The 25,359-nt window shown below is 40.7% G+C and overlaps 1 protein-coding gene across 2 annotated transcripts in view; it reads right to left on the bottom strand.

Moving 5' to 3' along the window:
• Positions 1-371: 371 nt before the first annotated feature.
• Positions 372-25,359, bottom strand: part of NXPH2 (neurexophilin 2) — a 39,154-nt gene continuing 14,166 nt past the window's right edge. Inside the window, exons 1-2 of one of the 2 annotated variants that reach the window (XM_030488540.1) lie at positions 5,257-5,327; positions 474-2,819 (exon numbers count right to left, since the gene is read on the bottom strand). In XM_030488540.1, coding sequence (XP_030344400.1) covers positions 2,076-2,819; positions 5,257-5,298 — 786 coding nt within the window. In that variant the 5' untranslated portion in view covers positions 5,299-5,327 and the 3' untranslated portion in view covers positions 474-2,075. Of the gene's footprint in view, positions 2,820-5,256; positions 5,328-25,359 lie in introns of those variants that run through there. The other variant, XM_030488539.1, reaches the window with a different exon arrangement.

Raw genomic sequence — 25,359 nt, 5'->3', positions numbered from 1 at the left:
GACGATGATGACTTGGAGCAAGGGCTGAATCAGCAGCGCACTGCCGCCTCTCTCAGCGTGTTCCTACTTGGGGATGTTTCCCAATTTAGACTAACCCCTTTACTTCTAATGCACCTTGCACAATTACTAAACAGTTCGTGACTGTCTTTGTCAAAACATGCACTTAATTTGTCAAATATGAAATGCTATTGAACCTACTCTGCCTAGGCTTGTAGCACAGTTCACTGCAGTGCATACTTAAACTTCATCTCCTAGAAAAACAAATGGGGAAAAATGTTCCAGTGCCTTTGTTTTACTTTGTGTTTTTATATATATATATACACAGCATTTAAGAAAAAAAATTAAAAATCAAGTATACCACAAGCAAATGCTGGATTTAGCAAACTCTCTTTATTTACATACAAATAGATGTACACATATATTCTGTATATGTACACATATTTAAGTGTATATACATACATAATTTCCACATACTCTACAATAAATAGCATGTAGGGTTTTCTTTTAATTGCCTACAGTTCTGAGTAAAAATAGATGGCAATAAAATCATGGCTTACAGGTAAGTTACAAAAGCACCAACCACTGAACTCATTGCAATAAATCCAAGCTTATATACAGCCAGGACGAGGACAGGCTATACAGAATACAAAGTAGACCATCTTGTAGGAATTGACAGTAATAGACAAATAAAAAACATCATTTAGACCAAGAGAGGCTCTGTATGAAATAAGATGAAGGAAAACACCTAGATTATTGATCAAACTAAACCACATATTTAGATTTGTCGCCTAAAGAGAAAAACAAATTAGCCAGTTACTCATAGATTTTTAACAGTAATTTTTTATTTCTTATTTTTTTTGTATGCGTCTTTACCAAGGAAATCAGAGTTAATCTCACAAGTGAGTCCTCCCGACTGTCACAGGCATGTCTGGGTGTGCACCACTTAAATGGAGTATTTTAATAGTACTTCAGCTGTATGTAATACTGAATATTTTTATATTGATAGTAATTACTTGAAACGTGCTTTATGAGGTGAAGGTGCATAGATTGTTGTTGTTCTTTTTATTTGTCATTGCTTATATTTTGATCTAATTGCAATGCAATGCTAAGGAAGACAACTGGGTGCCATTAAGCAGAAAGCTTGTCGTCGTTCAGGTATCGTCCTTATGCTGTGATGTATTATCCTTGCTCCAATACAGTGCTAAGAAGGCTAGACAGCAAAATAATTGCTTCCTGTACACGGAAGCCAGCCCCTGCCATAATTTTCAGACTTTAACAGAGATTATCTTTTTCCAAGGTAAGTGTATTCTCTATCACTGTAAAACTTGTACTGGTGTGTATGTAAACATTGGAGAAGAATCAAGACCAGAGGTGACATGTACACCAAACCTGCACACCTGGTGGGTCTAATAAACTAAAGCTCATCAATGTCTAATTACATCATTGCATATCCACAGGTAAGAAGGCTGAAGGAAGAACTACTCACTCTTCACTTCAATGAATACGTACAACTACTACAATTCATAAAAACGCAGATTCCTTTCCTTTTTTTTTGTCCCAGAAATAGCACTTTCTCTTAGTATTTGGACTTGATTCCTTGAGCACTGTGCAACATTCTTTATGAAATTAGTGGGATATCTGTTCATTTGGATTTTGTATATAAGCAGCTGAAAGTCTGCTTCATCATTTGTGCTTTATGTCATCATCTGAAGTCCCCAATGAGAAACAGGATCCTGCTAAGTGCTGTCCAAGTCAAGTAAACGACATCTCTACCATTGAGTCTAGTTTACGAAACTGGTTTTCCAGATCAATGTTCATGACAGACAGAATTCTGTTTGATTTTTGTCATGGGTCTGCCTGGTAGTTCCCTTATTAACGATGAGAGCTAAAATGCAAGAGTCTCAAACAAAAATGATTGTTACCTAAACAGTCTGATTATTTACGATACAGCACAAACACCGCTACAGTTTTTAAAGACTTTTTAACCTGATAGGAAAGCATGTTCTTCTCCAAAAGGTTAATGGAAATGCTTATTTTTGTGAGTGATGCTGTATCTGTAGTTACCCACGACTGTATCAGCCAGAGGACAAGTACGGAGTCTCACTATGGTAATTATAATCGGGACAGACCTTTTGCACCAGTTTGTAATCTACGCTGTAGAAAGCAATGTAGATGCAGATAACTTTAAAGGGTTTGGAACACAACCAGGAGACATGGCTTTGAGTCTGCTCTTGGTAGCAGATCTTTGAAGGATCAAAATTGCACAAGGCAGTTTTTTTAGCACGGTCTGTTTTTTCGTACTCAATTCGGCAGTTGAAGGACTTGGATTCCTTGGTCTCCAGTGTTGACTGTGGAGACGATTCAAACTCAACCACCTTGGAAGGTGGCACCAGGCTTACAGAAACATTTCCCAATCCTGTGGAGTTATGTCGGAAATAAACACTGAACGTCCCATTGCCGTGATCGACGATTTTCCCTGTGATGAGGAGGTTCAGCTTAACAGTTTTGATGTTAGAGTGGAAGTCGCCCCATCCAAACATTTTCTTGAATTTCCCAGTTTTTACTATAGGTCTGCGTTTAGTTCGTGTGAGAGATTCCTGAACCTCCGTGATGTTGGACAACCAATCCCAAAAGTTTTCCATACTGTCGGAGTAGGACACCTGGCCGTGTTTCAGTACTGGAGATGGCTTAACAAACAGGCGTAAAGGATTGATGATCCTGGAATGGACCACGTGGTCAACCAGTGTCTCTGCAGCATCTTTGTCTTCCCAGTCCAGCACGTCTGTGGCTTGTACGACTTGGTTAGTGTCACAAAATACCTGTTTCAAAGCAGAAAGGAAGAGTTGTATAAAACTATCAAGACACAAAAGGAGCCGTTAATACTTATTTTTACACCAGTAGGGTCTGAACCAGGATTTAACTCAAAATAGCTTACAGAAGATGCAAAAAGCTCAGTGGGAGCTGTCCACTGGCACAAATGGATAAATCTCTGGACAGGTTGAGGGCTGTGATGTACAGGAACAAGACACCCTTTGCTCATAGATTTGTTAAATAAAAAGATGCCCAAGGAAGCTGGAAAAACCTGAAAAGCAAAGAGGCATCTCTGCTGAGAGATGGAGTGAAACAGAACAGCAGCATTTTCCATTCCCCTTTTTCTCTTCTCTTAACCTCTCAACGGGTTTAGGCTTAAAATCCTGCCTTGCTCAGCTGCTTCTGGTGTTGTATTTGTGTCCTAAACTGTTTATTGTACTTTTGTCTTTCCTGCTGCCTTTTCCATTTTTCCCAAGTTAGCATGCCTGTTTGTGCTTTTAGTTTGAGACAGACAAGGAAGATAACCTTATTTTTGGTGTCTTGGCTTCAGTTACTAAGCTGCCTGTATTTGGCCAGGCCCAGCCTTCAAGAAGCTCTGAGCAATCCCAGCCATACCACACATCTCACTATTCAGAAATGTGATGAGACCAAGCTAAGTCTGATGCAAAATTGTCTGTAATCGGAAAGCTGGTAGCAACAGAATAGCATTAGATTTCAGAGTGAAATGCACGGGTCTCAGTAAACAGGCCTCAGACTTCCAATTTAAGGTAAATACGCACACCCAGGTATGTCCTTCCTGCACGCTCAGAGAGAGAAGTCCTGTTGAAAATGCAGAATGCTCAAGAGGTCAGAAGCAGAATCCATGTTTCAGCAGGCTAAAAATGATCATATAACTTTTCCTGTTTAATTCCTTTAAAGGTTGACTGTAAGTTTTGGATAACGGGTTTTCAGGATTTGCACTCTTCAGGACTGTCTTACGCTATCATCCTAATGTATAGAAAAAAACTTTTTCAGCTGCAATTATTCTTACAAAATATGTGAAGAGAATGAAAAAGCACTTAAAATGGAAAGAAGAACAAACTGCCCTCATCCCCAGTGAGAAATCACTGCTGTCTCTTCCTCCTGGCCAACTGCTGCTCTCACTTCATCAGCCATCTTGCAGTGCCAGGATCCAGATAGGGGTCTTCTGGTATCACTGCCACACAGGACAGAGCTTTCACTATCCGGCAGGCACCCACAGCCAGATTACAGGGTGGAAGTTTGCCTAAAGCAATCAAAACACGGAGTGCTGATGCTGGGTGGGATGTGCTGCCTGTCTCACTAGGGAAACTTCAATGCTGGGCTTGCTTTTCCCTCTGCTACTCATCCAAGAAGGTCTTCTATGCCTTTAGTTCCTAGCAGTATTCAGTTTCTAGAATATTCTGTTTCTATAATCTTTAATTTTTAGTTTCAACATCTGGCAAAGATCAGAAGCTCTGAAGGGCCTGCTCCTCACTGGGGCCTATTCTCTAGCAATGGGCTCTAAGCCAGAGCCCAAACCCACTTGCCACATGTTTTCCTTCATCATCCCTAACCCAGTAATTAAGACTGGACGTTGAAAGGCAGCCATCGCAGCAATGTTCACAACTCGAATGTTGAAAGGTGTTCATCACCATTACTATTGCTAAATAAATCTACAGCTGGATCGAAACACAGTGGTCAGGTGTGTTTCTGCAGAAATACATTATTTTCTTCTTCAGATTAGAAAGGGGGGAAGAAAAGACAACAGTGATCACTCTCAGCCTGAGACCCTGTATATCAACTTTCTGCCTCCACGCTACATTTTTTTATGGCTGAGCTATGAACCCAGGAAAATAGGAGATTCTAATGGGAACAGTGACAGATGCTTATCTGTACCAGCACAAATAGCGCTGTCATAACGATGCTGGGGGAAGCATCATTTCCGCTGTGATGGAAAGCTCCTGGTGAAGCAATGTCATGTTTACACATGGGTCTTCAGCCACTTTTAAGCCTGCTCCCAATCTCAAGATCAGTGGGGTGATGCTGAGAACAGCTGGCCATCACCACTGCCAGGGAAATAACTCCCCTGCTGCAGAGAAATGATCCTGTTCAGATGAAACAAGAACTGATGCACATGTTCACCCATCCTCCACCCCAAAACTGACCTGAGGCCTTTAGAAGCACAGAAAAGAGGCTTCGCTGCTGTGTTTCTAGATTGCAGCTGGGACCAGAGGCCTGGCAGAAACTTTTCTCTGTGTTTGCATGGCTAAAGGTTCTGCTACTTAAAATGCTAATGACCACGCAAAACTGCGGGCACCTATGGTTGGTGCTGCTGTTAGCAACTGAGCTGGAGGGAACTGCCATTGGAAATTTTAAGTAGAAGTACATGGAAATGAAGCCACTTGGTTCACAGGAGGTTCTAACTTTGCCGGTATCCGCACCCACCTCTGACTGTCCTCTGGCAAGGGCACAGGGACACACACACATCCTTCTGGGCTACTTCTGCAATGTTTACTGAAATCCATGCAATGGCTCTTTTCTCCCCTCTCCTTTTATGAAGAGATCTAGTGGGCATTGAGTCATGTGCTGCTGGTAATACTCAATGTATGTCTCTTCAGGGGGCTCTCACTCCAAATGAGATAGCTTTTTTCAGAAGGCTCTGATATAAAAAGAAGAAATATGTAGGTGTAAGTCTTGGGATGGCTGAAGGGTGGGAAATATTAATGCATGCTAAAACTAGGTGGGTTTGTCACATTGATAATGTATTAGGGCACAATTATTTCAAAACCATGATGGTGGAACTGCAGAGTTGCATCATGCTAAAATACTTTTAATTATTTATGTGTTGCACTGAATAAGATGTAATCATAAGATAATGAAACATGTCCCCAGAGCTACAGCGACGTGGACTATTTCATGTGGCAATGAAACAGCTTTCATAATAGGAGAACATGAAATCATTAATATATTCAATTATAAGGATGTAATATTTGTCTTTAACTCCTAGACAGCAATCACTAGCTACTGCTGAGAGTTGTACCTTACACTTGACCTGAGTAATTTTTTTCCTCCTCCTCCTTGAAATAGTTTGTAGACTGTAGGATTCTCCAATCTCACTCAGCATTAACTCTTGCTTCATCCTACTGCTGTCTTGTTTCACTGATTTCAGTATGGGAAGGAGATTCAGAGGCTGACAGAGCTGTCAGCTCCACGGGTTGCAGGGAAGGGGACAGGGCAGGCTGGCACATTTGTTGTGTTTTGCAACGAAGACACGAAGGTGTCTATCAAAGGCCCCCCTGGCTCTGCTCAGTGTGCAGCGCAGGAGCAGGAATGAGGGGGCATTGTTCAGAAATGTGAATAATATTTGTGCTATTTTAATGTAAAACCTTTTTTGTGCATGTGCAGGGTTTTTTTTTCCTATTTTGAATAAAGCTTTCTGCACTATAAGAGAACCAAACTCTCTTAACGCTTCATTTTCCTCTATACATTGCAAAAGCCCTTCCTTTGCTTGACGGCAGGTTTTTGCTGTTAGCAACGATGGGCCAATGCTCTTTGTTCAGCTGTTTATTCATGTTGGTTAGCAATTTCCAGGCAATAAAAAAATCTGTACTGAAAGAATGCAGCACATGCTGGAAAAAATTACTTCCTCAGCATCTTCCCATTTCACTATAATGCTTCCCTATAGTGGAATATATTGCTTGTAGGGTATTCAAAAAAATACTAGCTTAGAGAAGTTAGCGTATACATTTAAATAGATGGCTATTGCTGCAGTTCTCCTCTGCTGCACCTGTATTTCCCGTTCCCTCCAAACCATCAATTTCCAAACAGAAGAAAACACCTCATCTTTTTCCGTATTACACAGGCTGTAAAATGTCACCCGGCTACCTTAAAATTTCCATTAGACTGTAGATGCCTTCCAGTAAGAAACATAATCTTGGACCCACTGAGATGCACAGAATCCACAACATGCCTTGCTGTTTTCTTTTTCTTTGTTAACCACAAGAACATCTCATGATGTGGTTTATATTCATGGAGTTTTAAACTTCAAGCTGGTTTTTTTTTTCCTGTGCGCTTCTCTGGAAGATGCTCTTCAAAACCTCTCTTTCCATGAACAATCCTAACCATGGTAGAGCAGCACAGGGTTAAATAACGTTCCCTGTGAACTGTTTCTGAGAAATGAACCTGTGTTGATGTGACACTGGTATTAGTAAATGCTGCAGTTTTTTCTATTTGCCCAAATAAATTTGGGGTTGTCTGGAACCTGCTCCCATGCCTTTCTCTGTGGGCAAGGCACTAAGTAAAAGCAGGTGTGCAGGAGTTCATCATTTTGATGCTTTGGGAATTTTACCCAGGTTATTCATCAATCACCACCATCATTTCTATAGCTTCATCCCTGCCAGGAATCATTTAAAAACTCTTGGCAATTAGCTGAAATAAATAGGTTGGGATAAACGACTGTTGGGATAAACGACTTTGAAGCACCCCTTGGCCGCTCACTGGTGAGTGTTTTATCCTACTGGTGGAGAGGAAGAGGTGGTAGGAAGGAGGTAACCTCCTCCCACCCCCAGTTTCACCAGTGAAAAACTCATACTGAGGGAGGCTTCCAGTGGTCCCCTCACTCAGTTGCTTCCATCCCTGAGGCTGTAGCTCATGGTTGATATTTGTGTCACTGCTGCAGCAGCACAGGGCACTTCTCAGGCTTCCCTGTGCCATTTCAGAACCTCCCTGGCCACCATAATGCAGCATCATTGAGTGGCTGCACAAAACCCCAGTTTGAAGGGGGTGGGAGGGAAGAGAAATAGTTCTGAATTATCTGGTTGAAAATTCAATGATTTCGACACATTTATCACATTTTAAATAATTTATGTCTTGACAGGCCTTACCAATTTTGCAAAGCACACACATTAACCAGACAGATACAATGATCTCATATTAGCTTTTTCAGCATCTTACACTGGAGCCCAGAAAGATTAATAAAAACTCAGCCCATCATCAATTAAATGGAAAAACATAAAACTATGTTCCATTATAGCCCTTTTTTTTTTTTTTTTTGGCAAGAAAATGCTGATGGGTTCTAATAATTCATCACAACAAGCTGAGCTTGAACTTTACTGATTATTAAATATGTTTTTCCCAAAGGCAGAGGCCATGATGGGTTTTATGGCAGCAGATGTGATCGCTGTCAGGAATGCTTCAAGGAATTCAGGAACTAAGCATCTTTTTTCAGCAGGACTGTATAGAAGAGCCACGTTTGTTCCATCTAGTCACAGACTTATTTTTCAGGGTGGTATAAGCTCATGTGCTTTTGTAATTGTCAGGTGGATTAGCTTGCATTTATCATTACAGCTTTTGCTAGGAATGAAAGCTGTGAATTAGCAACTTAAGCTACCACGCAGAAACATCCTTAAGGATGCCTTGATCTTCAGTTGCCTAAACACATGCTCAGGTTTTTGCTTGTAAATTTTTGATTTTTAATCTGTTCTCCCAAATACTCTGCTGGGAAGCTTTTGGATCCTCCTTGAGAAAACAAAGCTGCACAGGTCAGCTTGCCCCAGGAAACAAGATTTTGCTTCGCACTGAATCAAAAATCTTTCATTTCCAGACAGGTTCTGGAATTTGCACTAGTTTCTCCTCCTCCTGACTTTGCAATCAGCTGCAGCTCCTAGACAACTAGCCTCTGTGCCAACGTGAAGGGCTAGTTCACACTGCCAATAAAAAGCTGCATCAAGTGAACACTGAGTGTGTACTCCGCTTTGTACTCAGCATGTAAATCCTGCCACGGATTGTAGTTTGTGTTTCTTCTCAGAAGGTGTATTTTAAATTACGTAAGTATGGAAGAGTTGATAGAAGCTGCTTATTAGAAACTGGCTTTCTAAGTTAAGAAGTGTACGTGAGCACCTGCCGATGGTGCTCCCCAAGTCCCAGCGATGCTCACTACCTGTGTGGCAGCTGGTCTGACCCACGAGGAGCCCATGAGCCATTATGTGGCATTTAATCCACTGAGCACTGCACTGGTGGGAAGGAATTGAGTGAGCAAGGATCTCCTTCTGTCAATTTTCAGAAACAAAAGAAATTACAGAAGACACCTGGAGGTCGAGAGCGGGGTCTTTGTGCTCCATGTGGCTCTGGAAGAGGTGTTTGTGGTTTGCAGCCTGGGAGAAAGCAGGGGTGCAAGCAGCACACCGGCAGAAGCGGGACCTGAGTATTACTGAGGGTCCTGCTGTCAGCTTTATTAGTTAAGCAACCCCAGTTTCATTATGCATTTGTCAAAAGCTGGGAATTAATTATTTCTCCATGTAAATGAAGAGACTCTACAGAAATGGCTGTCACCATTTACCCATGCTAATGCGGGTGGTGGGATGTGAATATTCAGAGGCAGCTGAATGTTGTAACTGAGGATGCCCTTGCTCTCCAGGCACCCAAAACACTTTTCTACACTTGTACAACCTCTCCCTTGCTAAACTCTAAATAAATAAATACCAGCTAGTTGTTGTGACTGGCTTCCTCCCTCCTGTGGGCGATGACAGACTCTTTGAAACACTCTGGTGCAAAGATAAAATTAAGTCAGAAATTTAGAGTTCACCTGCTTGATTCCTCTCTCATTTTAGAATGGATCATGAAGAAGGACTATGGGGCTCAGCATCCTGATTTCAGCAAAGATATCCTTTACGGGGGGGAAACAGCAGAGCAGAGAGTGGATTGTCAGAAGTGCTGCTCTCTAGCTGGACGGTGGCAGAGCACAGACTTCTGAAAATCTCCCAGTCATGTCAGGGAGGCTGCAATTTGGAAAGTTTTAAAGGTTCATACAGCTATTGCTACTTTCTTTCGCTCAGCAAAGGTGGACAGAAATCCCCTGTTCAACAGCTAATATAATTGGATTGCTTTAACAATTTTGTCCTGTCTCCTACAGTTAAAACTAAAATGACAAGCTGCTTCAGCAGAAAAAAAAAAGCCTCATGATCGAACCTTGCAGCCCATTAAATTTTCTGCTTGTAAATGAATCCTCAGAAAAATTCCCCCCTGCAGAGGGATACTATACTAGCATCCGTACTAGCATCCCCGCCACAAAAGGGAAGCGATTATTGCTGTACTGCATCATGCTATCAGTGACTAGTGATGGGGCTTCCTCCAAAGCCATCGCTCTTCAGCATCACGGGGAAAGGGTCTGAGTGGTATGACAGGAAAATGACAGAAAGAAAATGAGGAATGGAAGGCTGAAACTGTGCATCAATATATTAATTGTGAATATTTAATACTTGTCTTAAAGTCAACTACTTGCTAAACACAAGTACACACTTAAATACTTGAAAGAGACACGACAATAGGGGTATGCCTGAAGCTTTCTCTCACTTTTTAGCCTTTTGCCTTTCAGGAGTTTCAGACTGTCACAAAAGGTAAGTCAGAAAACATAAACTGGAAACATGAAAGCCAATGCGCGACTCAGCACTATTTTTCCATCCTATAATATGGCAAGTTGCTCTTCTGCTTTCATGGCAGGCAGGCAGGAAGCTAATGAAGTGTGGCTCCCAGCGCACTGCTGAAAGGTGCTTTGCCATTTTTCCTCAAAAGATCTGGCAGAGAAAGATCTCAGTCTACATCTGTACACACCTAAGGGTTAGGGAAGGTAACAGGTAGAAATCATGACTTTAATGAGGATGTGACATGATACCATCCAAATAACCCATGGACAAAAATACAAATCTAAAATGTAGGGATGCTATTTCATTGCATAGTTTTAAACAAAACAGATACTTCAAACTCAGTATTGTATTTAGAGAAAAAAAAAAGCACTTTTAAATCCTCCAATTTGTGTGAGAAAGCAAAATAATATTTTACAAATACAGCACTTCAGCAAAGAAACAAAACTGGGAGGAAGAAGCAGAAGAAGGAAAAAAGAGTAAAACTTAAAAGTAAAGCCTGCAAAGATTTCCTTTTTCAAGAATGTATTTGTGGAAAGTATGTGCTGCCTTTCCCACAACCCTGATAAGTAGTTTTAGGTCATATCTGAACTGTTCCCTCCAGCCTCAATTGGATAAATTGCTTAGAACATAGATAGCTTTTAAATTATATCCATGCATTGAACTGATCTACCTTTTTGCTGAGAACAGAAAATTGGTTCTGAGAAATGCTTCTTGCCAAAAAATGTGCACCAGTTGTATTCTTGAAGACTTAACCTCTTTCTACTTGTTTGGGGTTTTGCCTCCTAACTCTGGAATAGAGATCTTTGAGATAAAAGATAGGTAACCCATTTGTACGTCTGTAGAGGAATGACTCTTACAATTTTGTCTGAAATTACTAAGTAGTTTTCCTCTTTACTATATATGAGGCATTCCAGCTCTTCTTGAAGGGTGAAGAAGTAACATAAATGTAAACCATTCTGTGAATGACCTGAAAAAGAAAGTCTTGTACAAAAAATATCAAATTCAGTTATGATATATACAGATAGCTTAGACTTAATATATAGATATATAAATACATTAAATGTTGAAGAAGGATTTTTGGTTCATAACAGGACAGACAAGGAAATGCTGCCAAGGAGTGGGTCGGTGATCCATCTGACCGGCTGCATGGTGTCTTGAACTGTGTTAGAGATCAACTGTCACTCAGCAAGTGAAATAAAAAGATCACTGAGTCTATGACACAGTACTGGAATAATCTAGCTAGGTGGGACTTCTGAAGGACTTCTGCAGACAGATGGCTAAAAGCTGAACTCTGACTTCAAAAATCAATGTGCATTTATTTCAAGAGTAGTTTCTAACCCTGGTAACTGGAAAGAAGATTAAACCTAAGATGAGCATGTGGGTTCCTGATGAAGCAAGTCCAGAGGAGGCCACGAAGATAACCAGAGGGCTGGAGCACCTCTCTTACAGAGACAAGCTGAGAGAGTTGGGGTTGATCAGCCTGGAGAAGAGAAGGCTCAGGGGAGATCTTAGAGCAGCCTCCCAGTGCCTAAAGGGGCCTGCAAGAAATCTGGAGAGGGACTTTTTACAAGGGCAGGTAGCAACAGGACAAGAGGAAATGGCTTTAAACTGGAAGATATTAGATATTAGGAAGAAGTTCTTTACTATGAGAGTGGTGAGACACTGGCACAGGTTGCCCAGAGAAGCTGTGGATGCCCCATCCCTGGCAGTGTTCAAGGCCAGGCTGGATGGGGCTATGGGCTACCTGGTCTAGTGCAAGGTGTCCCTGCCCATGGCAGAGGGGTTAGAACTAGATGATCTTGAAGGTCCCTTTCTACTCAAACCATTCTATGATTCTATGGTGGCCTGGGTCTTCTGGCTCTCCAAATGCATCTAAAGGCTGTGGTGGAGGAAATGTCTTTTGGCAGGGGTCTTCAAGCAGGTATCTCTAGCTGTTTGTTTCTCCCCTCTACACAATCCTCTCCCTAGACCTGGCATGACCATAGTGCCTGATGCAAACCAGATCAAGGTACTTGTCCATCTTTAAGAAGAAAACACAATTTATGCTCTGACAATGTATAAAAGGAACTGGTTTTCAGGTGCCTTTTGAATCACTGTGTACACTTCCTTGAAATTCAGGCTGCACTCTTGCAATCTGTTTTGAACTGAGCTTCACTGGTGCTATATGGACACAGGTATTGTCTTACAGGACTGAGACTTCTGCTTTTAGGATGAGGATCTGGCAGTTACTTATTTCTAGAAGACATTTCCATTCACCTGGAAAGCTTGTGAGATGTCCCAGATGTTTTCAATCCCCACTGAAGTCACTGTGCCACTTGCAGACACTGCTCATAGAATCATTTTGTTTGGAAAAGACCTTTTAAGATCGAGTCCAACTGTAAACATAACGCTACCAAGTCCCACTAAACCACGTCCCTTGGAACAGCGCCAGCTTGCAGTACCAAAACCTGAACAAGCCTCCTCTTATCAAAAATTGAAACGGGAACACCCAGACTCATTGCCAAGGCAGCACCTGCTGACCATCCGTAAAGTGTTGAACTTTACAGTTAATAATTTTCCCTCCTGCTTATTTTTTTAATGCCTGGGAGATTTCGCTTTACGTTTGCTGAGATCAGTTCATTAAAATACTAATTTCAAACTGTAATTATCTGTTGGTGAGCACTGCCGGTTGAACCAGCAGTAGCACTGATACGCTCTCAGCTTGCAGGAGAGTTCGCAGATGCTCAGGTCCCTCGAAGCTCCTAGCAGGAGTCACACTGCTAGAAGCCAGCTTGCAAGGATTCTTTTTGGGGGTTAATGTTTTAAGAATCATATTTAACCATTAAGACTATTTTATGTGGTAGGGAAAATGCATTAACAGAAAACTGCTGTATCTGTTAGAAATGAACCTGATTTTACTGAAGTTATCATCAAGGTTTCGAATGCCTTGTAAATTTTAAATTAAAAATCAATTACTGAACAGCTCTTAATCTCCTCTACGGAGTTGATTCATATTTGGATGTGAACTCTGAGACCCTGAGTGACCTCCCTCCGCACTAAATACGACACAGCAAAAGCTGATTTTTCTATCTTCCTACTCATGTGCCATTATTCAATTTTTTACTGCATTATGAAGAAGAGAGTTTTAATAATCGAGCCAGATTAAAGGAATAAAAGGATGCTTCTGGCAAGTTACAGAAAAACTGCGCATTTCTAGCAGATTTCAAGCTCTGTATTATTACAACGCGTAAGAGATGATTAACAAAGAAAAATATTACAGTTATCTACTCCCTTTGAAAGTCTAACTAATGAACCTCTAACAGCTGCTGTTGAAAAATCAGTAACACCATCACTATCAATTCCAAGACAAAGCACAGCTGACAGATGTTTGAAGTGATAGATCAGGCTGCACAAGGATTAAAATAACAAGCCCCAAATGGCCTTTAAAAGACAAAGGTGCTGCAGCAAACTATTTTCAGCCACTTTGGATACTGTCAAAAGTTAGATCACTGGAACAATTATCTTGCAAAACAGTAATGACCAAAGTAATATGTTATGAAAAATCTAACAATGGTGATACTTGAGCCAAGTTTTTGAAAAGAACGGGGTTTATAGTCATTTGTGCTTTTAATGGCAGAACTGAGAATGCCGTGCTGCCCTTCATATTACTTCTGGGAATGAGTTATGAAAAGTACGCACTGGCTTGAAGCATAAAATGTAACTGAATTGCATTCTTGCACATTCTAATTAATCCTACTTTAAAGCAAGAAGTTACATTTTAATAGGCAATGAACACCATTATTTAAATATGGCATAAGATCTTTGTGTTGCTTCGCTGCAGGCTGAATCCCCTAACAACCTGTCACTGATGGGATAGAGATGAAGAGCCCATTCTTGGAAGGTATCGTCTGCCTTTAATTGGGGACGACTGTAGCAAGAGAACGAGCTGAACAAATTCCAAGTTTCTGAACTTTATCTCAGCTTTCTCTGTTAAGTGCATCTTGTCAGAGGGTACAGAATTCTGCTGGGTCAGGGAGGAAATGCTCACTCTAAAGAATAAAAAATGCAGCTATTTTCCTGGCATGTGCCTGGCTCAGACAGAGACCTGTGGGAGCAATGGCAAGACACGCTGTGTGGCTGCAGTGCTGTGCAGGGCCAAGCTGAGCTGCCACGTCCCTGGCTGAGCCCAACTCACATCACTGTCACACTGCGGTTTAACCACAGCTCAGAGACACCACGGAGCTCAGTGTGCAAAGCTCCTGGTTGAAAAGAGCTGCCACAAGTGCTTTCTGTGCTGACATCCTGGGAAAGCTGTGGCCAGCTCAAGTCCCTGGGCAATACTGCTCTGCTAAAGATTCTGTTAACTGGGGTTATTCAGTGACTCTTGATGATGCCTCTTGAATCCTCCTGGTATTTGAAGAACGTGTGTGGATGTATCCAAGAGTCCATCAGCAGGGATAAGGGGACTTGACTAATAACCTCAAGTTCAAACCTTTCTTCCTGAAAGCACATTCCATTGTTTACTCCAAGCATCATCTTCCTTCCTGGAAATCCTACATCCCATGTGCACTTTTGTTAGTGCACCAGCGACAGTCAGACCCGATTCACATTTGTAGCGTGTCCCCAAGAAAAATATTTCTGCTTAAAAGCTTTGTGATAGAAACACACGGGAATTACAAGAGTATGCTAGACTGCAACGTGACCTCCCGCTCCACAAGAAATGCTATGTGCTGCGAGGTGAGGCTGCCTGGGGAGGGCAGGGGTACAAACGCTGGGGATGAGGCTGCTTCAGAAGAGTGGCAGGGAGATGTGAGGGTCACACGTCGGGGAGAAGCTCCCCCACTTACATCTTTTCAATGAAATGGAGGCCCTTTGGGAAAGCCTGGCTAGCGCTGGGGGGAGCACCTTCCCAGGACTGTGCAGAACAGCCATCCCTTGCTGGGGGTACCTCTCGCTGCCTTTCCCCGCCTGCTCCGGCAGAGATGATGCCGTCGCATTGATTCGGGATGAAGGCAGGGCTGTGGTTTGTCTTCCTCCCCACCGCGCAGCCAGGTGTGGGAGCTGGGAGCTGCCTGCCCTCACGCCTGCCAGAGGAGCAGTGGCGTGCTGGCTCACAGCGTCGCTCCTCCCTGCAGTATGCGTGGCAGACCACTGCAGTTCCCTAAATTAAATTAAAATCTCTTTTCTTTTCAAACCACTTAGCATGAGGTTGCTCACTGGGGCACTTCGAGATATTTTATTGCTGCCTACACACATGCATGCATGCTGCTTTCCTAAATGAATTACTCTTAAAGAAGAGAAAATCATTGACTGAAGCTGCCTTATTATTAAGTTTTAAGGTGAAACAATATTAGCCTTTGCCTAGCAGCAGCCAGCCACGCCTGCAGCCATTGTGTGCTGCATAATGGTGTAGTAACAGTGACTTCATACTATAAGGTCCTACTGAAACCCAATTTTAATCCCTTTTAATTTATTCAGCCATCTTTTATGTCCCTGAGAAAAGGAAAAACAGAATTCCTTTCAGCCTGAATTTGTTTGTGTTTTAAAGACTCGGGGAACAGTTTGAGATTAGTTGGTCAAATATTTTCCAAATTAAAAGCTTTCTAAAACAGAAGCATTTTCCTTAGCATTGTTTTTAGCTATTTATAAATAGAAAAACTTGGCTTTTTTGATTGATTCTTAAAACAGACAAATAAATCAGAATTAGTCCTAGTCAAGACCAGTGGTAGGTATAGATAAATGTTATTTCCAAAATGAAATTATAGGTTTGACACACTTTAAAAATGACGAGGTACAAATCTGAAATCCAGTCACCGTGTAAGTTTTAATAGGGCTTAATTATAAGCTGGTAAGTCATCTGTCCCGATATAATGAATCCATGACTTGGGTTTAAAAAAAGGAGAAGAGATGAGTTTGATATCAGTTTGACTGGAAGAATGTCACGACATGTGCCTGGCTTGTTCACTTTCCGTAATTTACCAAGATATTTAATATCTAAGATCTTTGTACATGCACTGTAAGAACAGAAAGGGGATCTGAAGACAGACATCAGACGAAAATGTTACATTTTAGCACAATAGGAGTTAATATAAATTGCTGTCATTTGCATATAAAAATATAATTTCAAACCTATTTGCTCCACATATGCCTTATCTGTATCAAACAAAAAAGGGAATACATTCAACATATCTTTATGTCTTTCAATCTTTCTTTCACTGTGAATTACTGTGCACATAACCCCAAGTATTAATTTGGTCTTATCCCACCATGCATTTGATGTATTTCAATTGGCATATAAAGAATAACATTTTCAGGTTGTAGAAAAGAACTGTACTAGCAGGGTGCTTGCAGCTGGTGAAACAAACACTAAAGGCAGACAAATCACCCACAGGAGGACTGGGGGCAGGGGAAATAGGACTCTTGCGTATTGCTTTTAAAGCACACATGTCCAAAATACATACCCCAGAAAATGTACAATCCTAGAAACAAGACATCTCTTCAGATGTGTACTAAAGGTGTTTTAGAGGAAAGGCTGTATAAAAACTTAACTGTACAAAGCTTTTGCTATGTCAGCACGAATAATGCAAATTGGAATGCAAGTGTCAGGGGATACATGTGCTGTAATAGCCAACTGGACCCCAAACCTTTGGCTGCAAAACCTGGGAAGGCCTGAACATGAGGTCAGTTTACATAAGTATCCAACAAGAAATCTCAGCTCAGCTCTATTGACTTGTTTTTCTCAGAGCAGACTTTTTTTTCCCCCTGAAGTTTAGATAATGTCTACGTTACCCCCATTCCTCTGCTAACAATGCCTTTGACTCTCTTCCCTGCTCCTGGACTTGGCCATGCATGACAACAAACACAAAGTGTTCCTTTTGCACCTCAGGGTTCAAATTTCCTTGGGGGTTTTTTCTTTTTCAGTTGACCGTAGTCTTGACCTCCCTGGCAGATAATGAATTTGCTTCCAAAATGGAGTTTGCTAATTTAATACTTACTCTGAAAACAGCCACTCTACAATAATCAGTTCTTGCTACTTTTTAAAAAGCAGAACAAACCAGTTCAGAAGAATCATAACTGCAAGTAAGACTTACAGGTCACTGCATAATTCATGTACTGTCTGAAAGGGCTTACTACAAGATAAGGACTTTTTCATTAAATAGCCGAATTCTGAGTTTGCATAAGAAACCTAACCACAACTTATGAATGGGTTTGGGACTGAATGGTAACAAGTGACATGAAAAATCTCTAAACCTAAACAAATTTGGGTTAGGAAGAACAGGTTTTTAAAGCAAGGGATATAAGATGTGAGCTGATAAGCAGAAGGTTGAAGAACTGGTGATGTGTGAGTGAAGTCAGGCTTAAGAAGTCATTCATTCCTTCTTGTTTCTAATTTCATACAGAGTGTGCAGATCAAAGGAGGAAGCAAACTGAAATGTAATTGCTGCTTAGGCCAAAGTTGGTAATAAGAATATGACAGACAAAAAATCAGCTCTGTTGTAAATATTTTAAACTGCCTCCTGTGGATACAAAAGGTGGTTCTACTGAAACAGGAAATAAACCCTTGTATTAAAATTGAATGCGTTGCCCTATGTGATTGATTTCAGAGATTTTCTGAAGTCTATAAATATGTATGTGCATGAATGAATCAGTACTAAAAATGTGATTTGATCTCTGAGGCCAATAAACTGTGTTACATCAAATAACATTACAACTAATGATATCTATGAAAGTGCCAGTTGCTTGTGATGAACCATTTCAGGAAGCGCTTGTCTGTCCTACCCGCCCACAATGCAGCACAGCCCCATGCCAGTTCCTGGTGTGGATCGCCCACCAGTACAAACTTAATCTGGACAGGCATGACCATCAAATTAGCCAGAGTATATGCATGGCAGTTTGCTATGGATTTTGGTTCAGAAATTTGTAAATAAACCTGGTTCCTCTGTTCTTGGCTGGGGTTGAAGGGAACCTTCCAGCTCCTGTTTGAGGCATAGTAGTTTCTTCCATCCACAAGCCACGCATAGAGGAGAGCAAGACGGCTGGATTCACAGTGAGAAACAAGGACTGTTATCACCTACATTCAGAGAACAAGAAGCTTGAATACATTACTTCACTGAACAGAGTTGCTATTTCCAAATCATGCTCCAGAAATATCTTGGCAGATCTCCGTCTAGCCAGCAAAGGGCAACACCTCATTAGTGTAGATCAGATGTATGTGGCTCATGTTCAACTACGCTTAGGCCCCAGCTGAATTTCAGAAAAAATTCCAATAGCTGAATATGGATCAAAACGTCTAAACAATTTTGATGTGCGCTTCATTGCTGCTCAATACTCGGGAGGAGATGCTTTCTCCAGAGTGCCAACAGCATGCTTCACTTAGCTGCTTTTTCTGCTTTCATCTTCATGGTCACGACACAGAATAAATGTAACACAGATTGGAGGGAGAAGGAGAGGTTGCTACGCTGCTCATTTGCTCCTCTGTCTGGTTTGGGATGCTTCTTTCCTGGCATCATAGCCAGACTGTGATGATCCCACCACTGCTCCTCTACTCTCAAGGTATGAGAGCTGTTCCTGCTCAGGTCTGGATTTGCGAACAGGGGGTTAGCTGCACACCAAAGATTCCCTGCTTGTTGTATTCCTCCTCGTTGCCATCCCACCTGGTGCTGTACGTTGGGAGCACATCACTAGTATCAGGCTTTGTATTAAGGACAGCCAGTCTCCTCTTGTGTGTCCTGGCTTACCGTAGAAACCTTCTCCTTTCCCACTATTGGTGAACAGGCATTCAGGTATGCACACACAAAACTAAGAGAAAGCATTTAATTTGGAAGAATGTAAGCACTAAAAGGCCAGATATAGTCTGATGTTCTACATTTAGAGACATATGATTTCCTGTACATTAAGTCCAGAGCTAAGTATACTATACTCAGGTCATTTTTTGTAACAAAAATCTTGCATTTTGCATGACCGTATGAGGAAAACATTCACTACCAGAAATCAGACCTATGCAGCCATCCATGAGTTTCAGCACGAAGTAACTGGAAAGCACGTTGGCTGCAGATTCAGCTTCTCCTGTCTTGACAGCTACAGGCTAGACTCATGCAAATAACTGACATGTGTGATCATGACAAAAGCGAATTACAACACCAGGTAGTCCTGACAGAAGATACACCTTTGCAGGTCAAGAATGGCTAACAACTGCCTTTAGTTTTAATTATTTATATTACATGATAAATGAACGGACTAGATACCTGTGGCTTTTACTGCTCCACCAGTGGCTTCAACCAAGCATCTCCTACTGTTTGCTGTGGCTAACATTACAATTAAACCTTGGTATAGAGTCTGGGAACTTATAAAAAAAAAAAAAAAATCCTTTTCAGCTGTGCTACACAAAATAATTCTTACAGAACCATTCATTTTCTTATTTCCTCCATGTTAATATTCTTTACAGAGCAAAGAAACAGAGGGAATCAAATCACACAACCTACAAATGGAGTGAACGGCCTTACTTGCTCCTGGTAGTGAAGGAACGTAGTGTGAAGACTTGAAGCTCATTTCCTATTTTCTGTGTTTGTAACACAGTCTCTAAACAGTGCATTATCTCACATACCAGATGTGCAGCAGTATCTAGGTACAACAGGGTGCAATAAGTATGGAATTTCAGCTCTATTTCTTCTTTTATGTTTTAAGTCAAATCCTTACTCTGATTTTAATTTAGGTTTTTGTCTTGTTTTCTGTGTGCTTTGAGGGGTGGGAGAGACATGGGGAGTTGACATTCAATTATAAGAATGGAAAAATAAATCATCTAGGACTCAGAACATCTTAAGTTAACAGAAGAGAAATCAACATCTAAACCTCTATTTAAACTGGTGTAAAACTACAGTATAGAAACAACTTGTGCTGATGTGATTAACTCCACTTAAGTGGAATTTGCCCGCAAGACTCTTGGCTGACACACCAAACTGCATTTGGAACTGAAATAAATTGGAAAGATCTTGAAAGTTATTTGAACCACTGTCAAATGCTATTCTGAAAATACTGTTTGGATATTAAGTAATTTGAACACATTTCAATAAGTAAGTCCATTACTTTTGTGTTACTAGTAAGTTCACCAATAATAATCCTAGTAATATAAAAAAATACTGTTGTGTCTCAGCTGAGAGGTGGTAACCTGGTAAAGCAGTCAGTGTTGCAAAAGCATGTTTTTCATATATAAGTAGGCATCCTGGAAATAGAAGAAATAAAGCTTTGCACCAGGATGAGTATAAAACTTGGATACAGCACGCTAATTTTCTCATATGTTAATAGTATTTGGGAGTTGGAAGGTGGGAGTTTCAGCAAGGGAAAAGGGAGACCGCAGTGAGGGAAAAAGAGCTTTATTCATCAAGGCACATTTTTGTCTTGCTGTTTCTCCGGGAAGGCTCCTTTGCCTGCAAGGAATTACTGAGTGCTTTTTGGATTCAAAGGAAACTCCTTGCTCGTTTCTGTTAGCTTCCACTAGGGCCCAGTGCCTGAACATCAGCTTGGTACGGATGGTCTCATAGGTGTGAAGACTGTTTCTGTGGAAGCTGAAAAGTGTAGGTTCCTTGCAGGATCCAACAGCTGCACACCTTTAAAGAAGCAAAGCATGATGTGCAATGCTCCCAGTCATCCACAAATGAGTGTGCTAATTAAAGGTTTTTTTTTTCCCCTTTCTCTGGCATACTGCATAGTCCAATTAGGATGCTAAGCCAATCATCTTGAAATAAATCAACCATATTGTTACATAATTCTTTTTAATAAACAGAGATATCATTATATGAACTAGGTTCTAAGGGTGCCAGATGCTCTTAAACAGGGAGTCTAATTTATTTTATTCATTTTAAGAAGCAACTCATTCATGTGTGATAGCTTTTATCATCCACATTGCTAATTCTTATCTGAGTTTAAAGTAGATTTCTTTCTCATACATAAATGAGCATATAAAAGCTAAATATGAACCCTCCTTAATTCCTCATCACACAATCACATAGAACTGTAGTCTCCAACCACTGAATAAACACCCTTTTTAACGCAGTTAATAGGATTGCAACAGAAGAGGCCAAAACCCCCTCTCAAAATAATGGCACCCAATAGGAAAAAAAACCTTTGAAAACAAAGGTTTTGCTGAAGAAAGAGCACACTCTGGAAGGTTAGCACTTGTAATGAGAAATGGGGGGGATGAATTGGGTTCAGTGAAGCCCACAGTGCTGCCCAGTAGTTATGCTCAAGCCTGGAGGAAAGCACAGCGACACTGGCAGCCAGCGGGGACTGCAGCAGACTTAGTCTCAGACAGACAGGGAAACCTAGTTTCCTCTATAAAAACCCCAAGATTACATGATTTAGTTTTGATTAACTTTTCAAGGATACTATTAAAAGAGATGGGAAGTAGAGATATTCCCTTCAAATACCGTCAATGACGTAGGCTCCTCCAGAGGAGAGTATAATGCGTACATCAAACACAGTAATCAAGCAAGACTGTTTTTATCTTTTTGCCCTTGGTTCATGCTTTTTTCTCCCATAAAGAAGATTACACAAAACAAAAAAATGTTTCAGTTGTTTTTTGATAGCTTCACTGGAGGGCTGAATGAGTCACACAGAAGTCAAGGTATACAAAGTACCTTTACTCAACAGTCCTCTTCCAACCCACCACCAAGTGCTTCCTGAAGAAATTGCTACTAAACATTCAAAATATGCACCCCTCAAAGAAGCAGGCCATCAGAACATCACTGAGAAGAAAGAAATGGTGGTTACTGAGTATGTCTGGTGCACCTGTGCCTACCACTCCAACCTGCTCCCACTTATCTCGGGCCTGCTTTTGCTTTGTATTTTTACTTGGACAGTGATGACTGGAAGCTACTTCTCTGCATAAAAGCTGAAGGAAAAACCCCTGTGGTTTCCATTTGGACATTAGAGGGTTGATATGTTTTGCTGTCACGTTCTATTTTTAAATGCATGACATTGCACAGGTGTTCAGACTCCAAATCCTTAGCTAAATCTGTCATCTCTCTGCAGCTTGTCACTACATCAGCTAACAATCTGAGGGGAGAATGAAGTTCCCGTACGGCAGAAAACTGCAAGTGCTTGACAATGGTTAACAGTAATTTCTTTCCATAGCTGAAAAATATCACTGCACTTGATAAATTTGCAGGTGTTATAATTGCTTTGAGGTTCATTTGCCTATCTAGATTTTCGCAATTTAATAATTTCTCTACGAGCCCTTAATATGTAGGACACAAACTAAGAGATGATTAAAAATGCAAATCGTTTTTGCAGGAGTAAAAGTTGTTAATCTAACTCGAAGCATAGGCTGGCAGTTTTACGTCTATGCTTGCGATCCATAAAACACTGGCTGAATTCAGGAAGAGGAGATTTACAAAGAATTACAAATCATCTTCCTGTGTCTGTCTTAAGCACATATTATTTCTATATCTGTGGGTATTGATAAAATACAACACATTAAAGAATAAAATAATCAGTATTTTAAGCAAGCTGGTCATGAGGTTTTACTCAAAAACTGAGGCTAACCCACACTAATGCTGTTCTTGAAGTTTTTGCTGAATCTTATATGCTGCTGATGTAGACTTCAGGGAAAAGTATACTATATTCAAACTGTATAGGGATAAAGAAAGATGGGAGAAATGTATCAGTTCACATAGGACTGGTGTTCCAGAGTCAGCATGAGAGTGGACATTGGTGCTCCCCCCAGGAGCATGGTCACCTGCAAGGAACATTTCTTTCTGCCCCTACAAGGCCATTCTCTGTTCCAGTAACAGAAGTCCAAACTCAAGACCTACTCTTGTAAGTAAAGCTTAGATCTCCTTAAGAGACTTGAAGTGAACCATCATGTTCTTCTAGAGTTAAGTTAGAGGAAAAAATTGTGAATGACAACTCTTCCTTTGCAGATGATTATTTAAATTTTGGCTTAATGATCATTTAGCGTTCATCACTAAACAAAACCAGTGGTGCCTATCTCAGTGAGATAACACTGAAATCCAAGGGATGCATTTGACTCTTGCACAACTAAGTGCAACTGATTCAAGCCCTCTGAAGTTTTGATTCTATTCCCTGCATGATTCTTACTAATCAGTCACAGAAGAGAATTCAAGTCAGGGATCCCCCGAGCAATCTGAACCATACACAGTCCACAAGGATGGATGGGTATCATTCAAGTGTGTTGAAAGAGCTGGCTGATGTTATTATGAGGCTGTTCGCTATCAAGTTTGAAAGGTTCTGGAGACTGGGGGAGGAAAAACCCAAATACAGTGACCATTTCAAAAAATGCTAAGAACCATCCAGGAGGTTACCAGCTGCTCAGACTCACAGCAGACCCTGGGGAAATCATGGAGCAAATCCTTCCACAAGTCATATCTGGGCACATGACTGGGAATAGCCAGCATGGATTTACCATGGATTTACTAAATTTACCATGCTTGACTAAACTGATTGCCAAATATTTATCAAAAGACTAGATCTGCAGAGGAGGAGAGAGCAATGTCATCTACTTTATCAAGGTTTTTGATGCAGTCTCCCAAGCATTTGTGTCTCCAAGTTGGGACATTAACTGCCTTGATCAGTGGACTACTGTCTGGGTGAAAAAGCAGCTGGACTCAGGCTCAGAAGGTAGTGATTAAAGTGTTGTACTCCAACTGGAGGTCAGTAACAAATGGAGTCCCATTCTTCCGTAAGATTCTACACTGAATTCAGAGAGGGATTTTCGAGGCTTAAATTTTCATAATCACTATCATTACTGAAAAAAATTTTATATAGTTTGCTGGAAAACACAATATAAACAAAATAAAATGCCTGAGAACTAATCTTCCCGAAGAAGATGATTACAACAATCTTGTTTGCTTCAAATTTCATTACAAAGTTATTTTCAAAATACATTGTTGAAAGTTGTTGCTGTTGGGTTTGAAGAACCCAAAGGAGGGGTGTTATTAAACATGCAAAATTCCCATATTAATGAAAATGTAACTTTCTCTTCAGCAGACGCTGATGGGTGCTGAGTATTTAAGTTAGCGTCTTCCTGTCAGTATTAGTAGTGTACTTTTACCCCTCAAGGCCCATATTTATGTCAGCAGTGCAACATCATGAGAGGGTGGACTTCCTTCACCAAGTTAAGCAAGCAAGGATACTCAAAAAGGCACTATCACCACTCTTCTCCTACTGTTCAAGTACAGTCTTTCCTTCAGAGAATGCTTGTGCCAAAATGCTCTATATGATCCACTCAAAATAATATTTTCCTAGCAGCTTTATTTTTTAAACATGATGACTCAAAGTTATCTGAACTACAGACTTTAAATGGAAGCATATAAATGAATTTGGCAATATTTTTTTCCTTGTTTCAAACATACATATTCCTTGAAACAAAAGTCATATTCGTGTTGTGTAGTAGACTTAAAGGACAGCTTTCATCTGGTAACTTCCCACTGAATGTGCCATAGGATGAGATGTTCTTCCTTGCTTGGCAATACAGCTAGACAGAGACCGAAGCCTATTTGAGTTGTCTGAAAAACAGCGCACTTCCTGAATGGATAGCTCAAAAACATTAAGAAAACAGGTTTGGGTTTTTTTTGCCTGATAGACTTAAAAATATTTCAGTGCAGATACATGATTAGCACTGTGCAAAATAAGAATTTATCTCAAATTTAACTTTTAAGAATTTTATTTGTATTTACAAAGATTAAAAGAAAAAAAAAAAGATTCACTGGGATCTGCTGATTGATTCTTTCACCTTAGACATGCATGTAGTACTGCAGACCCCCCATCACTTCCAGGACTGTGACACGCCATAGGGAGGGATCAACTCTATGGTGTGCCACCGCAATTGAGACCACAATCAGAAAATGAACCACTAGATCAAAAGTACATAAATGTGTCTCTCTTTTTACGAGTTGCATTTATCAGTTGTACTTATTTATACTGTCTTACAGAACATTAAGTAAGTGAAGATAACATTAATATACTTTTACAGCAGTGTAATTTATAAAAAGGAAAAAATTTTTAGGAAAAGCTCTGATGCATCTACTGCTAAATTTTGCTCATGAGTAGGAGACTGTTAAACTACTCACCTTGCAAACACTACTTAAAATGGACAAAGTACAGCCTAGGAAGGTTATTCTGTATCTTATCC

This window comes from Strigops habroptila, chromosome 5 (genome assembly GCF_004027225.2).
Source record: "Strigops habroptila isolate Jane chromosome 5, bStrHab1.2.pri, whole genome shotgun sequence".
Classification (NCBI taxonomy): Eukaryota; Metazoa; Chordata; class Aves; order Psittaciformes; family Psittacidae; genus Strigops; species Strigops habroptila.
This window is presented reverse-complemented; position numbering and strand designations above follow the sequence as displayed.